General features: G+C 36.3%; 1 protein-coding gene and 1 long non-coding RNA gene across 2 annotated transcripts; both read right to left on the bottom strand.

Annotated features, from left to right (window-relative positions):
• Positions 1-874: 874 nt before the first annotated feature.
• LOC138876231 (uncharacterized) lies at positions 875-2,052 on the bottom strand. Its single transcript, XR_011401689.1, has 2 exons — positions 1,816-2,052; positions 875-1,349 (listed from the first exon to the last, which is right to left on the bottom strand). It is a non-coding gene; the product is annotated as an uncharacterized lncRNA (long non-coding RNA).
• Positions 2,053-6,134: 4,082 nt separating this feature from the next.
• On the bottom strand, positions 6,135-18,623 carry LOC104235973 (uncharacterized zinc finger CCHC domain-containing protein At4g19190). The gene is made up of 7 exons (XM_009789811.2): positions 18,365-18,623; positions 18,135-18,197; positions 17,602-17,762; positions 17,366-17,476; positions 13,333-13,534; positions 7,261-7,375; positions 6,135-7,165 (listed from the first exon to the last, which is right to left on the bottom strand). Exons 1-7 carry the CDS (start codon positions 18,578-18,580, stop codon positions 6,267-6,269), a joined length of 1,767 nt encoding a protein of 588 aa, XP_009788113.1. The 5' UTR covers positions 18,581-18,623; the 3' UTR covers positions 6,135-6,266.
• Between the last annotated feature and the right edge of the window lie 771 nt (positions 18,624-19,394).

Raw genomic sequence — 19,394 nt, 5'->3', positions numbered from 1 at the left:
GCACCCTTGGTGAGTGTTTCTCCAAATTTCTTGACCAATACTGATTCAATTTCTTGTTTGGTCAAGTCGTTGCCTTTTACGCCGGTTGTAAATGCAGTTACGTGGTCACGTGGGTCTGTAGTACCATCATATTTCGGGATGTCAGGCATTTTGAACTTTTTCGGAATTGGAAGGGGAGCAGCACTAGGCTTCCATGGTTGTTGTGAGTATTTGTCCATGTCTACTCCTTTTATTACAGGCGGAACTCCAGGGATTTGTTCAATACGCTCATTTTGTTCCTTAAGCTGTTTCTGCAAGGTTAGTACTAAATTTTGCAAATACGAATTATTTAAATTACCTGGTCCCCCTTCTTGTGGTTCACTGGGGGTTGCTCCGTTTCCAGAATTATCAAGACCAGAACGGGGGTTCTCCAATGTATTATTATTAGGAGTTGGTGTAGGTGGCGCAGCAGGCAATCGACTAACAAGTGCCTGAAGAGCTTTGCCGACCTGTGCATCAATTAGCTTTTGCAAAGCTTCAGTTGTAACTCCTTCAAAATGTTCAGATTGCTCTTGTTGATCAGCACGGGATTCAGTAACAGGAGTGCCTTCACGAGATTGACGTGGTGAATTTAGAGGAGAGGGAACCACGTCATCTTGATTTTGATGTATTTGATTCTCATGGTTTCCCAATGTGTTATTACTATTGTTGTCGGCGTTGTTGTTTGACATGGTGACGACAATAGATAAGATATAGCTTAAAAGGAAAGATTATCAGATTCCCGGTAACGGAACCAATTTGTTTAACCAAAAATCTGAGTCTTTGGTCAAAGCTAAAAAGAAATTCGGGTTACTGATAATCAGGAGACAAAAATAAAATACTTTTGAGAATGATGGTAAAAAAGCAAATAGATGTGTATTTCAATAAATTCTCAATAGTATTCCGTGTCCTTACAAATGATGATACTTCTTCCTTTTATAGATAATTCTAGGTAAAGGAATGAAGTCTCAGCTTTAATGATATAATCATGAGTAATAAATGACATTAAATAAGTCGTTATACAATCATTCCTATTAAATACCAATTTTGTAACGTATCAAGTATTTAATAATGAATTTGGACTCCTTTCTGTCATCATATTTTTGCCTTCAATGCCTTCTAATCCGTTGGTTGTAAATAATTTAAATTGATACGAGACTCGTATCTATACGTCGTCTCGTGCCTATTTAAATTCTTCTTCTCGTGGTTGTCTCCATCCGTGCCTCTTAGTCAATTGCTGCGCTTTGACCATTTAACTAATCCACGTGTCATGCCACATATCTTTAATATAAACTCAGTTTTTTCCCAATACAGTTTCCTTTGACAATTGCCTTCACAAAATTGATAATGTTACGCGATTCAATATTGAGGGATAGAACTAAAAAATATTGGAAACCTCAGGCCTCAGTGTGCACCAAGTTGATACATAAGCAAAATTATAAGAAAGCCAAGTCAGTCACAGAAATTGAATCTAGAGGTGAAGTATTTTTAAAAATTTATATCCCGTTATTAAAGCTGAAGTATTTACCCAAGAAGAACTGCTCAATACAAATAAAGTATCAAAATCAGTAACTGACTGTTATCATTACAGAAACAAAAACAGACACTAAAATTTTTGTTTAAAAAAAATAGATAAATGCACCCCAAGGGCTTGAAATTAACTCTTTCTCCTGATTGGGCTGCTAATTGTTCTGGCTCTAGAAATTAAACATTTTCTTTTTATACATAAGGATCCTTACACATGAATTGATTCTCAGAAGTATAATCTTCATGCACAGAGAATAAGAAGTAGCAAACCTGTAATCACAAATGAAGAAAGGGAGAACATAAAGCAAATATCATGTATGTGAGGTAGCCCAGACTAGAGAGAAATAAGAAAAAATAGAGGAAAGGAACATAGCAAGAAAGAGAGAGAAATGAATGGTCTGAAGAAGGAAAAATGACACAAATGGGTATGGAAGTTGAAAATCAGTAGAGAGGAGAAGGTGGAATCCAGTTGTTCCACACAATTCATCATCAAATTTTAGAAACGCGTCACTACAAAGAGGAGAGTATTTGGGAAATCTATATATATATATATATATATATATAAATACAAATAATATATATATATACGGAATTTGAATTAAAAGATAATTTTGAATTTATAGATAAAGTTCTAAAATTTGAATTTAAATTAAAAATAAAATTTATCTTTTTTTATCATGTTATCATACTTAATTCGGTTAATGATCATATGCAATCATGTTAGGAACTTTTGTTATTTTTTCTAATTATTTAAATATTACTTCGCCTCTAACAAAAAAAAAATCACTCCATATAACTATAAAACCTTTTCACATTTAAAATCATATAAGTATACTTCTTTGAAACACTGTAGCTAGATTTGAATAAAACGAAATTCTTTTAAAATAAATGTAATATATAGGGTACACGTCTATGTTTATCTAAATAACAAAAAAGAGTTTACAAAACCCAATAAAAGTTTACTTAGATATATAATAAAGTAAACATACATGCTAGAGAAAGAAACATCACAAAATTAGTCAGTATTAAAAAAAATGTTTATTTTTGCTACTTGAAGAATATTTGTTTGAAGAGTCAATTTGCATAAATAGACATCAAACAAATAACAAACTTTGGTTATACAATTGGTATCATTAATTTCAATTTAGCACATTCAAGAAATTGAAGGGTATAAGCTGAAACCCCTTCATTTAGCTGTAGTCAAGCCAATATTGTAAGGGTATAATATTTTTTTTCGTTGAAGAGTATTAGTTTTGAATCATTAGATTATGTGAAAAGTTTTTTTTTTCAAACTCAACAAGAGAGAAACTGATTTCAAATTTATAGTTTCTATAACGACTTTTAAGTGTAACAAAGAGTATATATAAAGAAAAAATTGGTATGACGTGAATTGTTTTTTTAAATGTAAACAAATTATTTCGAAAAAACACTTTATTTTTTTTAATTCAAAGATAAGATATTTTTGAACATTAGTAGAGAGTTTTAAAATTATTATAATAGAATTTATATCATGGATAAACACAAAAAACCGAAATCTTATGGAATATTTACATAATATCCGGTCATATTTATTTTTTACTTTTTATAGATAATATAAATAGATGATATACCGACAACACATGATTATACACATATTATATATGGATTATATATAAATTACATGCTATTCAATTTTTTAATTTAAGTGGTGGGATGAACACATATTTAGGCTGATTAGATAAAGCCAAAACAAAAATATGAAATAATTTCAAGAAAAGACTAAAGATGTAATTAAAGTTCATATGTAGACAATTTTTATTAAAACTCATCCCTTTATAGTGAAATAAATTAATTTTTTGTAACAAAAGAAATAACAATATAAAAAATAAGATAAAAGAAAATAAATATTGAAAAAATTGTTAGAAAGATCTAAAAACCAGAAATAAAAGATGACAATAAATTTCTTCTTATGTTTCATCTTTGTTGAGTATAAAAAATTTGAAAGTTAATCTCATCGATTTCAAATATATTTTTTTTCAACTCAAATACATAGATTATAAGATAAAGATATCTTAGAATATATTTTTTAATTTACATTATGTGTCGTTTTTTAAAAATCACTATTACTAACAAACTGATATGATCTTCAAATTTGAATTGGAATGCAATTTGAGTAGTTTGCATTGAGGTTAAGACAAGTATGGTGTCGAAAAATAAACTACTTGACCATTTTAAGACAATATATGCAATGTTTTATAATAATAATTAACTAATTTAACATTTAATGATCAAAGAACAATTTTTTTTGTATATATAGGGTATTAAAAATTTAAATTCTGGGGCTAGAGATATCTATAAACTTAAAGTGGAGTCATACTGAAATAAATCCGGCCAAAAAATTATTTAAACTTTTAGATAGCCGATTAAAGTGAATTTTAAATTAAGGATAATAGCTTCAGTTGCATCATTATAAAGATAATCATTATTATAATATATATATATATATATATATAAAGTTTTAGAAATTGAAATTTCAAAATAGAAATATTTTTGGAAAGATAAAATAATATCAAATAAGAGTTCAAGTAGTAGTATAAGAGTCACATCGTAATCAAAGAATCGTTTATATCGTGTCAATCTTTGTGTTTTGCCATAAATATGAGCTATTATTTCACTTTGTGGCTATTTTTAGGTTCCAATGACACCTATGAGAATAGTGCAAAAATAAAATTATCATTATGAGAATTGAGAAAATGTTAGTCTTTTTTCATGCAGTGTTTCTTAATTAATATCTAACGATTATCTATAATTATTTAGAAGGTTTAAATGTTAAGGTTATTTACATATAATTCAAATAACTTAAATATTTAACATGGTTAGTGTCAAATATCAAAATGGAGTAAAAAAATTCACTAGCTAAAGAAATTTTTATATTTTTAGATAGCCAACTAAAATGAGTTTTGAATTAAGAATAATACTTTCAATGACATTATTATAAAAATAATTATTATTAAAAAATAATGCTTTAGAAACTGAAATTTTAAGAAAGAAATATTTTTAAGAGATATCAACACACTAAATAAGAGTTCAAGTACTAGTAAAAGAGTTAAGTGTTATCCAAAGAGTCATTCATTGTCTTAACATTTGATTGTTTTGCCATAAATATGAGTTATTATTTTGCTTCCTGACTATTTTTAGGATCCAATGACACCGGCAAAAATGATATAAAAAAGGAAAAATAGAAGAAAGGGTTAATTTTTTCCATGTAATTAATATCCAATGATTATCTATATTTACTGAGAAAGTGCAAGTTTTAAGATTATTTACATACAATTCAAATAACTTAAATATGTGATATGATTAGTGTCCGCGGGTACTAGTACTAATTATAAAATAAAGAATGTAAAAGGAGCTGCTAAAAGAGAACTGGTAATACACGTGTCCAACAGAAGAAAGGCAAGAAGATTCAATAACCAATTAAGTAAAGCGAAATTTAAGGTACAATTCAGATAAAATTTTGTACAACTTCTAATTACTGTGTTCGTACCCCTTAACCATTTATATATAATAGAATAGAAATTTTTGCATAATTAGTTTAGTTTTGGTCTTGGGAAATTTCTCATAAAAAGCAAATCTTTTGCATGGTGCATTGACGCGTCAAACATTTCTGATGAACCAACTGAAACAAATACACTCTCCGAAGTGGCACCCAAAGTCTTTGCAAAAACCCTTTTCCAAAATGTGGAAAACAATATAATAGCCCTATTTCTTTCTTATACATACATGGAGCACAATATATAGTCCATATTTTTAACTAAACACCGTGAGAATTCCATACCTCAGGTGAGGGAGGCTCTAAAGAAGCTGGTTCCTCTTAAGCTAGAATCAAACAACACACTCAATGCTTAGACAGCTTTTCAAAGAACAAATTCGTTTACCACAATATGACAATTCAGTCTACTACTCGCAAAACTTACAATCATACAAACACGTCTCACAGACTTCTTTCAGTAATTCTCCGCATTGTTTTCATTATTTCCATGAAATAACAACTTATATCGACAATTGCATGCTTCTTTCTTGACATTCTCTCTAGCACCGAAGCAACACACATTTTTTTGTGGAGACAAGTTGGCCACAGTTGTTGCAATTCCACACAAGATTTCGCTCTCTTCAGCTAAAATCATCACCAATTTGCAAGCTAGGGTTCTAATAAATTGGGACAAGGGAACAAGTTCGATGGTTTTTGTCCAAAGATGCTGAGAGAATTCTCTTGTTTTTGAAAGAAAAAAAACACGTGATGGAGGCTCGTGCGATATGTGGCTTCCGTTAGAGTTCTCACGGTGGTTTGGTTCAAAGACTGGAACTGCACCACTTTATAAAACAATATGGAATATTAGTGCCTCATGTATAAGAAATAGGACCATTTTAAACCCAAGTCCAAAGATACCCAACTGTTTTGGGACTTTTCTCCATAAATTTGCACTCACTCTGCTATTAGGAGAAGCATAAGGGCTAGTAACCTTAAAAAGGAAGCCAAAGAATCCCAATTTGATAGCCACACAAGATGAAAACATTGCATAGATACAGAGGTGCAAGAAGCTAACTCCATGATTTGACTGATTACTTTCCTTCCATCGGTTTAACGTGGCTCACCATTTTTCCCTTTACTGCTTTTGCATCACTAGTAGGTTTTGGAGCTCTTTTATAGGAGGCAACAGCTAGATGATATAACTTCATCGTCATGAATAATCAGAATGATTGTGCCGACTGTGATGATGATGGTAGTGACGACTCTTCTTCCTGCGATCCTTATCTTCAGGCTCGGGTGAACTTGACCGTGAATGTCTGTGTCTGTTAGTCCTTTTCCGATGCCTGTCATTATCATTGTCCTCTGAACTTGACTTGGAATGCTTTCCCCTAATTGACTCAGAATGCTTTTTCTTCCCGTGTTCCTTATCTTTAGGCACAGGTGAACTTGACCGTGAACGTCTGTGTCTGTTACTCCTTTTCCGATGCCTGTCATTATTATCGTCCTCTGAACTTGACTCGGAATGCTTTCCCCTACTTGACTCAGAATGCTTTTTCTTCCTGTGTTCCTTATCTTCAGGCACAGGTGAACTTGACCGGGAACATCTGTGTCTGTTATTCCTTTTCCGATGCCTGTCATTATTATCGTCCTCTGAACTTGACTTAGAATGCTTTCCCCTACTTGACTCATTATGATTCTTCTTCCTGTGTTCCTTATCTTCACGCTCAGGTGAACTTGACTGTGAACGTCTGTGTCTGTTACTCCTTTTGCGATGCCTGTCATTATCATCGTCCTCTGAACTTGACTCAGAATGCTTTCTCTTAGTTGACAGTGAATGTCTCTGTCGGTTACTACTACATTTCCGATGGCTATCAGAGTCCTCTGAAGACACAGAATGCTTTCCAGACTTCTTCTTATGCTTTTTCTTCTTCAGTGTTCTTCCTCTATCATCATCATCCGAAGATGAAGTAATTTCTTCTTGATCACGTAAATCTGGTCTAGCTGGTGAAGACCGCTTTTTGTGCTTGCTCTTACTGGACTTCTTTTTCTTATTTGGTTTGCTTGATAAGCTGGCCAGCAAATCAGGTACATTATCCGCAGTAAGAAATCCTGCACATCAAACAGGGCATTAGGATCCAATATACATAAAACACTATAAAAGAATTTAACCTGAGCTACCACTGGCCATGGGAAGAAGATGTTACCTCCGTACTCATCAAATATGTCCTCAGCAACTATCTGTTGGTTGGGATCATCAAGATTGAACCCACCACGTGGAGGGCTGAGTCCAGGCTTCTGCTTGAGCTCCCACTTCAAAGGCTGTACACAGGCCGAAACAGACAAATTGGGACATTAACGTCTTTTGGTTCGGTGAAGAAATTTACACTTTTCTCAGAAAGAATAGATAGGAAGAGAAAGAAGGGAAAATGTTCCCTCCTCTTGTTTGTTTGAGTAGAAAAGGACAAAAAATTTAAGGATAAATCTTATTTCTCTGCGCACCTGTAAAAGTAAATTCATGAGAAAGAAAGCCAAACATTTCCCCCTTGATTTCCTTATTTTCCACCCCCAGACCCCACTTATGGGATTATAATGGGGTTTTTTTTTTTTTTTTTGTTGCTGTTTCCTTATTTTCCACCCAAAACAAACAAAAGTAAAATAACTCTCCTCCATTTCATATCCTTCTAGTTTCCTTTCCTATTGCAAACCTTCCCCAATTTCCAATCATAGGTCACAGTCTGCATCCGAACATGGGGTGGCAGTAATTGTCCAAAAAGCAAAGCGAGCAGAAACATCTTAAAACTAGAGATGGATATAATTATTGCATGCTAAACAACTTATGACTAACGGATTGGAGAAAGGCCCCAAACTGTCCACTATCTTTGGGTTTGGACTCAAAACATCCATATTCTTTTACTTGGAGCACCAATAGTCAACAATGTTTGTCAAAGTGGTCCACTTTTAGCCAGTTCCCAAACATTCCGTTAAAATAAACAGGGGTGGAGATTCTTCACCAAATGTGATCTTTATCGGCCCTATTCTGCAGGGGCTAAAAGAACATGGATGTTTTTGAGTCCAAAAAATATTGCCAAGAGCAAAGAGGATGATCCCTCTAATGTCTTCCATGCCACATTGGCACTCAACAGTTAACTTGAGTTGCACCAGATGAATCTTATCGCCAGTCTCTTCTTTTTCTTTTCTTTTTTAAATGGAAAGGTAAAGATTTTATTGAAAAGGTACCAAGAAGGTACTGATAGAATACATCAAAAAAGAGCACATCCTTCTATAGTTTGAAGGAGTGCAGAATCTTATCACCAATCTCTTCTTTCTTTATTTTTAACAAATGGTGGTGTCCGCATCTTGACTATTCCACCAAGTACATGGTACCTTCCACCAACTCAGGAATCGGGTAACTCTACCCACCAAGGCTTAGGTGGATGAGAAGAATTTCACCTAGTATTTTGTCTCTACTGACATTTGAACCCTGCTCTCCCAGGTTGCACCCATTGTTAAAGGACTGTAGAAGGGAATGGGCTTTTGAAGATCAAGCATCAACCTCTTACCAGGTTCACTAAATGCACATGAGCAGCCAATGCTCATTTCTGTTTGTGGCACACGCTCATTAAGCTTTACAATTTGATCTTGAATCCATGCTACTCTTATCATTATTTCATAAATTGTTTGGTATTCATCTCAAAGAGTAATCTGCAACATATTGGCAGAAGAGGGGGGCGCAATCTTGGCAACTCTCTACACCTTGTCTTTTTAAAAAGATAACTTTGTATTCACAACTTTAGCACTAAGGAACTGCTGGAAGTTATGAACAAGTCAGGCTTACCCCTGCAGGGAGACAATGAAATCAAAAGTTCATGAACAACAACGACCCAGTGAAGTCCCACTAAGTGGGGTCTGGGGAGGATAGTGTGTACGCAGACCTTACCCCTACCCCGATAGGGCAAAGAGACTGTTTCTGATAGACCCTCGGCTCAGGAAGATGGAAATAAAACAAGAAAAGACAATTCATCAGTATCGTCGACATAACCATAGAAAGGGTGACACCATCCTAAAAACCATAAAATAGATGACATGTAATAATAATAACCAGCAACTAAGGTCCAAAGCTATGGAAAACAATAAGGGTAGTGTGGACTCTACATTAACCACAAGCTGTCTAAGACCAACCTACTCAAACTCGCTTCACCCCCGGAATGGAGAAGGAGAAGCTCGACTACCACCCTAGCCTACAACCCTAATGTTCGACCTCTATACCTTCCTATCAAGGGTCATGTCCTTGGAAATCTGCAATCGTGCCATGTTCTGCCTGATCACCTCTCCCCAATACTTCTTAGGCCGTCCTCTACCTCTTCTCGTACCAACCAAAGCCAACCGCTCACACCTCCTCACCGGAGCATCCAGGCTTCTCCTCCGCATGTGCTCGAACCATCTGAGCTTCGCTTCCCGCATCTTGTCATCCACAGGGGCCACGCCCACCTTCTCCCAAATATCTTCATTCCTAATCTTATCTATTCTAGTGTGCCCGCACATCCACCTCAACATCCTCATCTTAGCTACCTTCATCTTCTGGATATGATAGTTCTTAACCGGCCAACACTCTGCCCCATACAACATGGTCGGTCTAGCCACTGCCCTATAAAACTTACCTTTGAGTATCGGTGACACTTTTTTGTCACATAAGACTCCAGCTGCTAGCCTCATTTCATCCACCCCACTCCTATGCGGTGAGTGACGTCCTCGTCGATCTCTCCATCCCCTTGAATAACCGACCCAAGGTACTTGAAACTACCTCTCTTGGGGATGACCTATGATCCAAGCCTCACTTCCATGCCTACTTCCCTCGACTCGGCACTGAACTTGCACTCCAGGTACTCTGTCTTAGTCCTACTCAATTTGAAACCCTTAGACTCGAGAGCCTGTTTTCAAACCTCCAACCTCTCGTTAACACTGTCCCACGTCTCATCAATCAAGACTGTCATCAGCGAATAACATACAGCATGGCACTTCCCCTTGAACATGGTGTGTTAGTGCATCCATTACTAAGGCAAATAAGAACGGGCTAAGCGCAGATCCTTGGTGTAACCCCATAACAACCGAGAAATGCTCCGAGTCGCCTCCCACAGTCCTTAACCTAGTCTTAGCTCCATCATACATGTCCTTGATCGCTCTAACATAAGCTACCGACACACCTTTTACCTCCAGACATCTCCATAGCACCTCCCTAGGGACCTTGTCATACGCTTTAACACCATGTGCAGATCTTTCTTCCGATCCCTGTACTGTTCCACCAACCTCCTAATAAGGTGGATAGCTTCCGTAGTCGAGCGACTCGGCATGAACCCGAACTGGTTGTCAGATATAAACATTATCTTCCTCACCCTCACCTCGACCACCCTCTCCTAAATATTCATTGTATGACTTAGTAACTTGATACCCCTATAGTTGTTACAACACTGAATATCACCTTTGTTCTTGTACAACGGAACCACTGTACTCCAGCTCCACTCATCCGGCATCCTCTTCGTCCTGAAATAACATTAAACAGCCCAGTCAGCCATTCCAAGCCTGCTCTACCCACACACTTCTAGAACTCAACCGGAATTTCATCTGGCCCGGTCGCTCTTGCCCTACTCATCTTACGCATAGCCTCCACGATCTCCTCCAACTTAATACGCCTACAATACCCAAAGTCTCGGAGACTCTCTGAATGCCCCAGATCCCCTAGCACTATATCTCGGTCCCCTTCCTCATTTAGAAGACCCTAAAAGTACGTCTGCCATCTCTATTTAATCTGGGACTCCCCCATCAAGACTTTACCGTCTTCGTCTTTGATGCACCTCACTTGATCCAGATCTCGAGCCTTCCTCTCCCTCGCTTTAGCTAGCCGAAACAACTTCTTATCCCCGCCTTTTTCCCCAGTTCCTCATACAGCCGGCCAAACGCTGTATTCTTAGCCTCTGTGACCGCCAGCTTAACCTCCTTTCTTGCTACCTTGTACCTCTCTCTATTCGCTCTCCTCTCCTCCTCGCTTGTGCTCCCTACCAACTTCATATACGCTTCCTTCTTCGCCTCCACTTTGCCTTGGACTACGTCATTCCACCACCAGTCGCCTTGGTGCCTGCCAGAGTAGTCTGACAAAGAGCTTAAGCTTTTCTTTCAAACATTTGAGATTCCTTTCCTTCCTTCCAATGCCGACTGGAATTGTGAATCATGCTTTCAGCAGTTGTTTTGAAGTCTTCTTCCCATACCAGCTCCAAAAGACTTCTCCTAGAAAGTTCTTGGCATCACCAACTGATGCCCAAAAATTTAAAAATCTATACTCCTTCCCAATCCCAATTTATATCACTCTCTTTGCATTTTGGAACGTCTCAAAATGCCTGACATCATTCCATTTCAATACACCTTTAACAACTTTAACTTTGATGTGATATTCTCTTTATCAAATTAACATTTCGACAATATTTTCAATACCATCTTCCATTAGTACTAAAATACAATATACGTTAATTTAACATCTTAACTCTGTGTATAGTCAATCACTCGTATAAAATGAGCTGATGATTTTTAAACCAGCAACATACGCTCCTCAGTTAGAACCTCACTAGCTGCGTCATCACCCCAAGCGCAAAGAGAACACCATATCTTGTAAAACAAGAGCATATAGTATAGCTCCCTTGCAACTCCGCTATGCAAAGATAGGCGTTTTGTATCATTCAGTCCCCTTCTTCTCAAGTGTTCTGGTGTTAGACGAACTTCATACAACCAAAATAAGATACTTACTCAGGGGCTTTTTTTTCCACAGAATTTGCCATGGCCATTCCTTTCCAATTCTCCTAGGCCACGTTCACGTCTTAATTAAGACTCTCTACCCCTTAATTAATGAAGTTTAAGACTTTGGTTTTCCATGATAACTACACATAATTTGCAACATTATTTTTTAGTCCATTTCCTTTTTTTTGTGTGTGTGGAGGAGGGAGGGGTGTTCATTTCTTTCGATTGTTTTGACGAGCTGGTGGAAAATCTAGGCAGTAGGTACCCAACTAAAAACATTAAGGTAATGATAGAAGAGTAGACCAAGACCTTTATAAACCTTTAAGAGTTCCCTAATGTACCCCATGTGGGATGTCATATACTTCAACTTCCTCCAACATGTGCAACCCAATTTTGAGGTTCTTATGTGGACTTCACAATATTGAAGTTCACACTTGGATACGATTGTATACATACACGTGCAAAAATGAGTGTCTCAAAAGTTGATTTTGACAATGCATGAAACAATATGAGTATCCAACCCAACACTTTTAGACAACGGATGTAGTTCAAAACCTTTATAAACCCTTTCAGATGCCCTTACAAAGGGCATGTCCTTAAAGAGAGTATGTGGAACAATATATAACTCAACAAAATTGATTCAGCTAATCCTTTTCTCTTTCGTTTTCTATACTGACCAGTTTGCCCCTTGAAAGTGGTTAGTGTACAATGAGTTGAACTTCTATGATGGCAAATTGTAACCCTAGAGGTTTAGATGGAAAAATGAAACAGAGCCTAAAACTTGGAAACTTAATGAACTGTACAATTGGAAAGATGAGACAGATCTATACCTTGTTTTCTACCGACTACAAGAAATAGAGCATCCTTCCAAGCTTAGAGCTCCAAGTACATATCCTCCGGAAGAGAAGATGTCTCTTGGCATCCTTATGGATCAACTTACGGATGCTTTAAGTGAAATTGCATCAACAATGAATAGAGGAGGCTCTACCCCAGAGCATATGCTTCTCTAAAGGAGCATTTCTTTTACAAGATAAATAATCTTATTAATAATGGAAAAATTCTCCTGTAAACAAGCAGTATACCAAAAAGTTAAGAATCTACACCAAAATATGACTCCCCTTCTCTGAAAAAAGCTAGATCTACTCCATAATATGATTCCTTTCTCTAAAGGAGAATTTCCAGCCCTCTAATTCCTACTTCCTTTTAGCCAAATGTTTTTAACAAGTTATTTTTCTTTGAAAATTGAAGCTTTTCAGCATACTGGAACGTGGGAAACAAATTCTTAACCTATCTCCATTAAATTCACTGTTTCAACCCCTCTATCACAAACTTTTCTGTTTCTCTTTTTTTTTTTTTGGTGGGAGGTCAACTGGTCCAGTCATAATGGCTATGTAAGAAAAAGTAAAACATGGACGCGCAAACAGACCACTTTAGCTTGTGGTGGAGAAAAAGGAAAAAAACCATGCACGCACACATAAACATAGCCCATTTACCTCAGAAGCATCTGTCTGAGCCAGGATAGCAGTTAAAGGATCATCTCTTTTTATTCGACTCTCTTCATTTGGCATAATAGCATCTTTCAATGGACATTCACGATCACCACTCTGATGGCCAAAGGCTCCACATCTGACGCATTTGACATTACGTATCTCAATTCCAAATGGTTTGGCCCTTCCAGCAACACCTGTTTCCAACCTAGAGGTGAAGAACAATCATCTGGCATCAATATATCTTGGTACTCGGAAGGCAAAAGCTACCATAAGTTCAGTTCCACCATAATAGATTGAAAAGCCAAAAAAAAAAAAAGAATAGACAGAAGCAAAACGAGGAAGATATATTAACAACAGGAAGATCTTAATTTGCCCAATCACATTATTTACCTCAAAGAGAATCAGAACTGGCTCTGCATTGGAAAGAAAGTATTCAGTAATTACCACCAAGGAAGCCAATAAAGCACAAAAAAAGATTACAGCAACAACTCTGGTTTAATCCCAAGCTAGTTGGGTTTGGTGTGAATCCTCACTATCTTCTCCAACACTAGGTTTCAACATTTTCTACTGGGATAACAGACCTCTAACAAGATAAAATGTTCCTAGCTATGTTGGATTTTAAAGTAAGGAGTAAGCGTACTAACATGATTTCTTTGATAAGGTATAAGTGCACTACATGAGTAAAAGCCTTAATCGCAACTAACTGATATCACCTATATAGATCTTTTTCTTTTATTATACCCTATCTTTCGCCAAGTCTGTATGGATTTCAAGAGATTATAAGTCTTTCAAGACAATTTCTTTCATATAATTTCTTAGGTTAACTCGTCCCCTTTTTAACATATTTCAATCACCATGGTTTCACACCTATAGAGCAATGCCTTTAGAGATCGACACATGACATGTCCAAACCATCTCAAGTGACCTCTCATTTTATCCTCTTTGTATGTTGCTTGTACATTCGGCCGTATGTCATCATTTCTAATCCGCTCTAATCTTGTATATGACTGCACATAATCTTAACCTTCGCATTTCTATGATACTCATCTTGTTGATATATTGGAACTTAGAGGTCCAAGATTATCGGTCTTACAACCATTGTGCCAAACTTGTCTTTCACTTTGGTAGGTATTTTCCTATCGCATAACACTCTGGTAATATTTATCCATTTCAACCATCCTATTCTCATTCTATGCATTACATCTTCATCTATCATAACATCATCTTAAACATCAAACCTAAACATCTAAACAGTTTGCATCTCATCGAGCCTAGTCATAACAATTTGTGTCTAAGCACTATAATCCCGTCTAATCTCACCCCAGCTTCACTCTTCTTTTCTCCGGATAAAGTAAATAATTTTATTAATGATGGGAGAAACCTCGTGTACAAGCCATATAACCTCAACTTTACTCTTCATTTGTGGCTAAGTGTAGTCTTATTTTACTCACACTACAACCCTGACTCTCTAGCGTGATTCTCCATAGTTTAAGTTTTTGGTTGACACTTCCGATAGTATCGTCAATTAACACAATCGTACGCTAATATCACACCATAAGACCTTAGTTAGCCCATCCATAACTAGCCTAAACAAGTATTGAAAGTATTGATCTAATGCCAGATCCCTGGTGTACACCTACTGTAATAGAAAACTACTTTGTATCTCCTACACTGTTCTAACGCTAGAGGCAACACCTTCGTACATATCCTTTATGAAATTTATATGATTAATATCAACTTTTTTCTTCTCCAACACCCATTGAAGAACTTCTCTTGGCACTCTATTATATGCTTTCCCCATGTCAATGACTATCGTGTAGGTTATGCTTCCTCTCGCAATGAATTTCCATCAATCAGCATGAATATAACTCCCGTCGTTGTAGCTTGGAAATGCTGAAATAAGATTTTAGTATGAAGAAAACTAGAAAAGGTCAAGGATTTGGAAAATTTCATTTTAGTTTCACCATTTTATCACCCTAACATCCCGCATAGTGCCTATTGCGTATCAGATAATTACACTCTTTTGTGGAGCCTAGATAATGATTTCCCACTAGATGATGTTCTTGGGCAGCAAATCTCTATTGCTGAAATCACTCTCTTCCTTAAGCAGATACAAAAAATAAAAAATAAAAATGTATGACACCTCATCGATCCTTCTCCAATGAGAACAAGCATAGTATCAGTAGCTCCATCTTTTCTTTGATTACCCCTTTTGGGACTTCATTCGAGGAAAACAAAATCGACTACAAAGAGAAACCTAAATAAAGATAATTCAACATTTTTAAGGGAGGAGTAAAATCCATCTAGTGACTTATCGATATAGCAACTTAGAATCCTCTTGATGACAAGATCCTCAAAAGGAGTGGATATATAATTGTTTTTGAAAAATTCGTATTAATATCATAGCACCCCAAAAAGGTGCATTCATGTAAAGCAGTGGATATAGAGTTCACCCGGCCCCCAAAAGGCATCACTAGACATTTGGAAGGCTGATTTGAATGTGGAAAACTCTGTTTAGAGGCGGAAAAAAAAAGTGAACTTCTCAAACTCAATTCGCAGCAAATAAGGAACTTTTGAAAAAAAGAATCTCATCAAAGGATTTTAGAGTGGCACTAAGATAGCATGAATTGAAGACATTAACTTTATGCATCCAAGTATATGTCCTTTTTTTAGAGTGATGTCACGGGCAACTTGTGCGCACCTTAACTATTCTACCGGATACTTATTATCTCCCACCAGCACAGATACCGAGTAAGCTTAGGCAAATTCAGAAGAAATCTCCTAGTACGTTTTGTTGCTAGGATTCAAACCTTGATTTCCAAGGTTTGCACCTACTTCGTTTACCACTAGGCCAGGCCCTTAGCCTTGTGTCCAAGTAGATTTCTTTGAGTTGAGGAATATGCTTAGCTGGTTTGAAGAATAGGAAGGAGGACAAGGAAGATGAATTTGTAGAGTAAGTTATCTTCTACTTCTCCGCTGGAGTAGAAAGAGAGAGGCAGATGAACTTGTTGGTTGAGTTGGTGCTTTATAGGTCCTTTAAGTTTGGTATTCTCTTACAAATTTATGAAGTCAAGGCTAACTAGTTAATTTAGTTATAACCGCCAACTGATGGTCCAAATAAGGGTATACAATGGATAGAAGGTAAGGTTTGATGTTGCAGTCATCTCAACACAGACATTTCTTTTATGAAGTAAGTGGATTGTCTTCTCAAGATGAGATGATGATGTCTCAGTCATCAGTTCTCATCTTGTCCAAATCGCAGCTTACCACAATCCCTTATCTCTCATTCTGAGAGCTTCTATTTCTTTTATTTCCTACCCTGCATACTTCCCGTTAAAACAAAATACAATCACCTTACTAGCAAGTGGAATGTCACAGATTCCCATTTAATCCTGCAAACACTAATTTTACCTCGAATCCTAGTTCCAAAACCAGAAGGACTGTAGAAAAACAGTAGCACATTGATAAAAAGGAGGTGAGAAATGCTTATGCAATAACAAAGACAAAGGCACAATTACATCCAACGGATTTAGTCTATTCAAGTAATTGTGCCTAAGATAATAACACGGTCTTGGTGAAGTAGTGATGAATAGCTTGACTTATTACAAAAGAAAAAAATGTACCTAAGGAATCACCACTTGAAAAGTTAATAGCTAGACCAATTACTTCATACATGTCTCGTCACTATTCCCTCCAAGTTATATACCACAATACAATGTGTCTGATATTCAATGCTTTGCAACATAATGTCTAGTCAGCTAATAGACATTTAAGGGAGAAATGTTTCCTTCTAGGGCTCACAAGACGCTATTTTCCTTCTTTGATGTCATACAACTCCTTGAAAGGGAACAAAGAAAAGAGAAGGTGTAATATAGCTCATCAAACTGCCACAACAACAAGTCGTTCCAAGCAGCTTTAGCAAAACAAACTACTAAACTATAAAGCTCCTCAAATTCAAATAGCTTAAAACTGAAAAGTTGATGTCAAATATAATTCCGTAACTTGGTTATCAATCCTGAAGGAAAACAACACATACCTTGGAGCATTTTTAAGCACTTCAAATTCTTCTTCTGTTGGCAAAAGACGGCCAAAAACATCCTTTGGCCTTGGTTTCTTTTTCTCCTGAACAGGTGGCACTTCAGGTCTCCTATGACGAATTAAAGTAATATAAGTGAGTCTAAGTTTTACAATCAATGATACATTGTGCAGCGGTCTCTTTCACAAAATTTAAGTTTAGAATCATCGAAAACTACAGCAGCTTGGCAGCATTACCCAGAAGTGGAGACCCCTGCTGCAGATGTGTCTTGAGAAGTGCCGCCATGCCCCTGCCCCTGCTTTTGTGCTTCGTCAGCAATCTCTGCAGCTTTTGCACTTTCCGGATTGTAACCAGGCGGTCGCACATACATAAAGCTAACAGCTTTCATCATCTCCATCTAACAACATTGTCAGAGAAACAAATCAATCTCCACACAAAAACATCCCAAAATACCGGGCGTGCAATACTATTTGCTTCATATTTTACAACCCTGAAAAGAATATGCCATGATTCATTCAAATATATATGCATAAAAAATAGTATACCTGTTTGTTTTTGGATTATGAAACTGATTCAAATTATTTAAACTTGTAATCATTGAATAACCAATTCCTATTCATCTTTTTCCTTCAAGAAATATGTGGATGTAAGATTAAAAAATGCTATTTTTAACCAAACAATGCAACTGTTCTAATGAGAAAAAAGGGATTAAATAGGGTGAATATAACCAAAAAACCCCAAGCAGAACTTAATAAATAAAAATGGTTACCTTCTCTTTCTCTTTCTTGGAGACAAGAGCAGTCTGACGAAAAAACTCCTGTTCTTGAGCATACTGAAACACACACCCAAATCAGAAAAGCGAAAAAATCAGCGAACAAATTGAAACTTTTTGACAAAACTAAGCAAACCAAAAAAACCCAAATCAAGAAAATCGTCTCATGAAAAAGGGGAACTGGGTATATATGGGGTTAGTTGAAAAATAGAGTTAAAAAAACAAACCTCGCGGGCAATTTCGTTAGCACGTTGTTCTCGCTGGGCATGAGTCTGTTCCGCAATCCACTTGCGACGTTGGTTTGGGTAAGAGAGAGGGTGCCATGGCTTCTGGTTAAGGAAATTGTGAGACCACGCAGTGCCAGCTTTGGTTTTGTAGTCTACTTCACCTCCTTTATCGGAGAATCTCTTGCTTAGCCTGAATCCAGCTCCCTCTTCCTCCATCACACCCGACTGAGTTTCGGTTTGGGACGGGACGGTGTCGCGTGGTGGTGCTGGGTTTTATTGGGTCCTCTGTAGATGTGTAATAGTGCAATTGAACCCCCAAACTTTTAAGAATTGTAGATTTTGGATCCAACTCCCCTCCATTTCCCATTTTCCCCAAAGCTCCTACTTGAATAAAAGACACATGGCATAGTTAAAAATTAATGACTGAGATTTAATTAGCTAAAATAAGATTCTAATCATAGTTAAAAAAATAAATATCATATATTTGCTTCCAAAAATTTAGGTAATCCTACAATTCTAGCTATAAATTATCTCATCATCTATACTCTCGCTGTTTTTTTGGCGCGTCGTTCTCTACTTTGCTACTTTCTTCACGATTTACCCATTTCCTCTTTGGTTAATCTTTTAATGGCAAATTTTTTTAAAAAAAATAAAAAATTTAGCTATCAACAAGTATGACACCTCGAAAAATTTTCATAACTTTGTGGTCTTTTCATGATGTAAATTGATTACTCCATCAGGTCCATTTTAATTAAATTTTTAGTTTTTTTTTTATGATCCACAATATTTAATTTTTCAGCTATCAAGAAAGAATTAACTTCTTCTTTTTTTAAGTTGTCTTTGGAGTAAAGAGTCTCGGAGTATCTGTTATATTTTGAATGAACACATTAAAGAGATATTAAAGATTAATATGGTCAATTTCATCATTAATTAATGTTAAAAGATGAATTCTTTAGAATGTGTGAGAACCGCCAAAAAAGTAATTAAAATAGACTGGAGAAAATATTTTATACCAACATCAATAATACCC

This window comes from Nicotiana sylvestris, chromosome 8, assembly GCF_000393655.2.
Source record: "Nicotiana sylvestris chromosome 8, ASM39365v2, whole genome shotgun sequence".
Classification (NCBI taxonomy): Eukaryota; Viridiplantae; Streptophyta; class Magnoliopsida; order Solanales; family Solanaceae; genus Nicotiana; species Nicotiana sylvestris.
The sequence above is the reverse complement of the archived record's forward strand: the minus strand, read 5'-3'. Positions and strand labels throughout refer to the sequence as shown.

Excerpts from the sequence above, each read along its gene's own strand:
- LOC104235973 (XM_009789811.2), bottom strand. The coding sequence starts at position 18,580 with ATGGAGGAAGAGGGAGCTGGATTCAGGCTAAGCAAGAGATTCTCCGAT. Across the intron at positions 17,477-17,601 it reads GCAGGGGTCTCCACTTCTGG|GAGACCTGAAGTGCCACCTG; the intron begins GTAATGCTGCCA and ends AATTCGTCATAG. Across the intron at positions 13,535-17,365 it reads GTGCTTAAAAATGCTCCAAG|GTTGGAAACAGGTGTTGCTG; the intron begins GTATGTGTTGTT and ends CTTCACCTCTAG.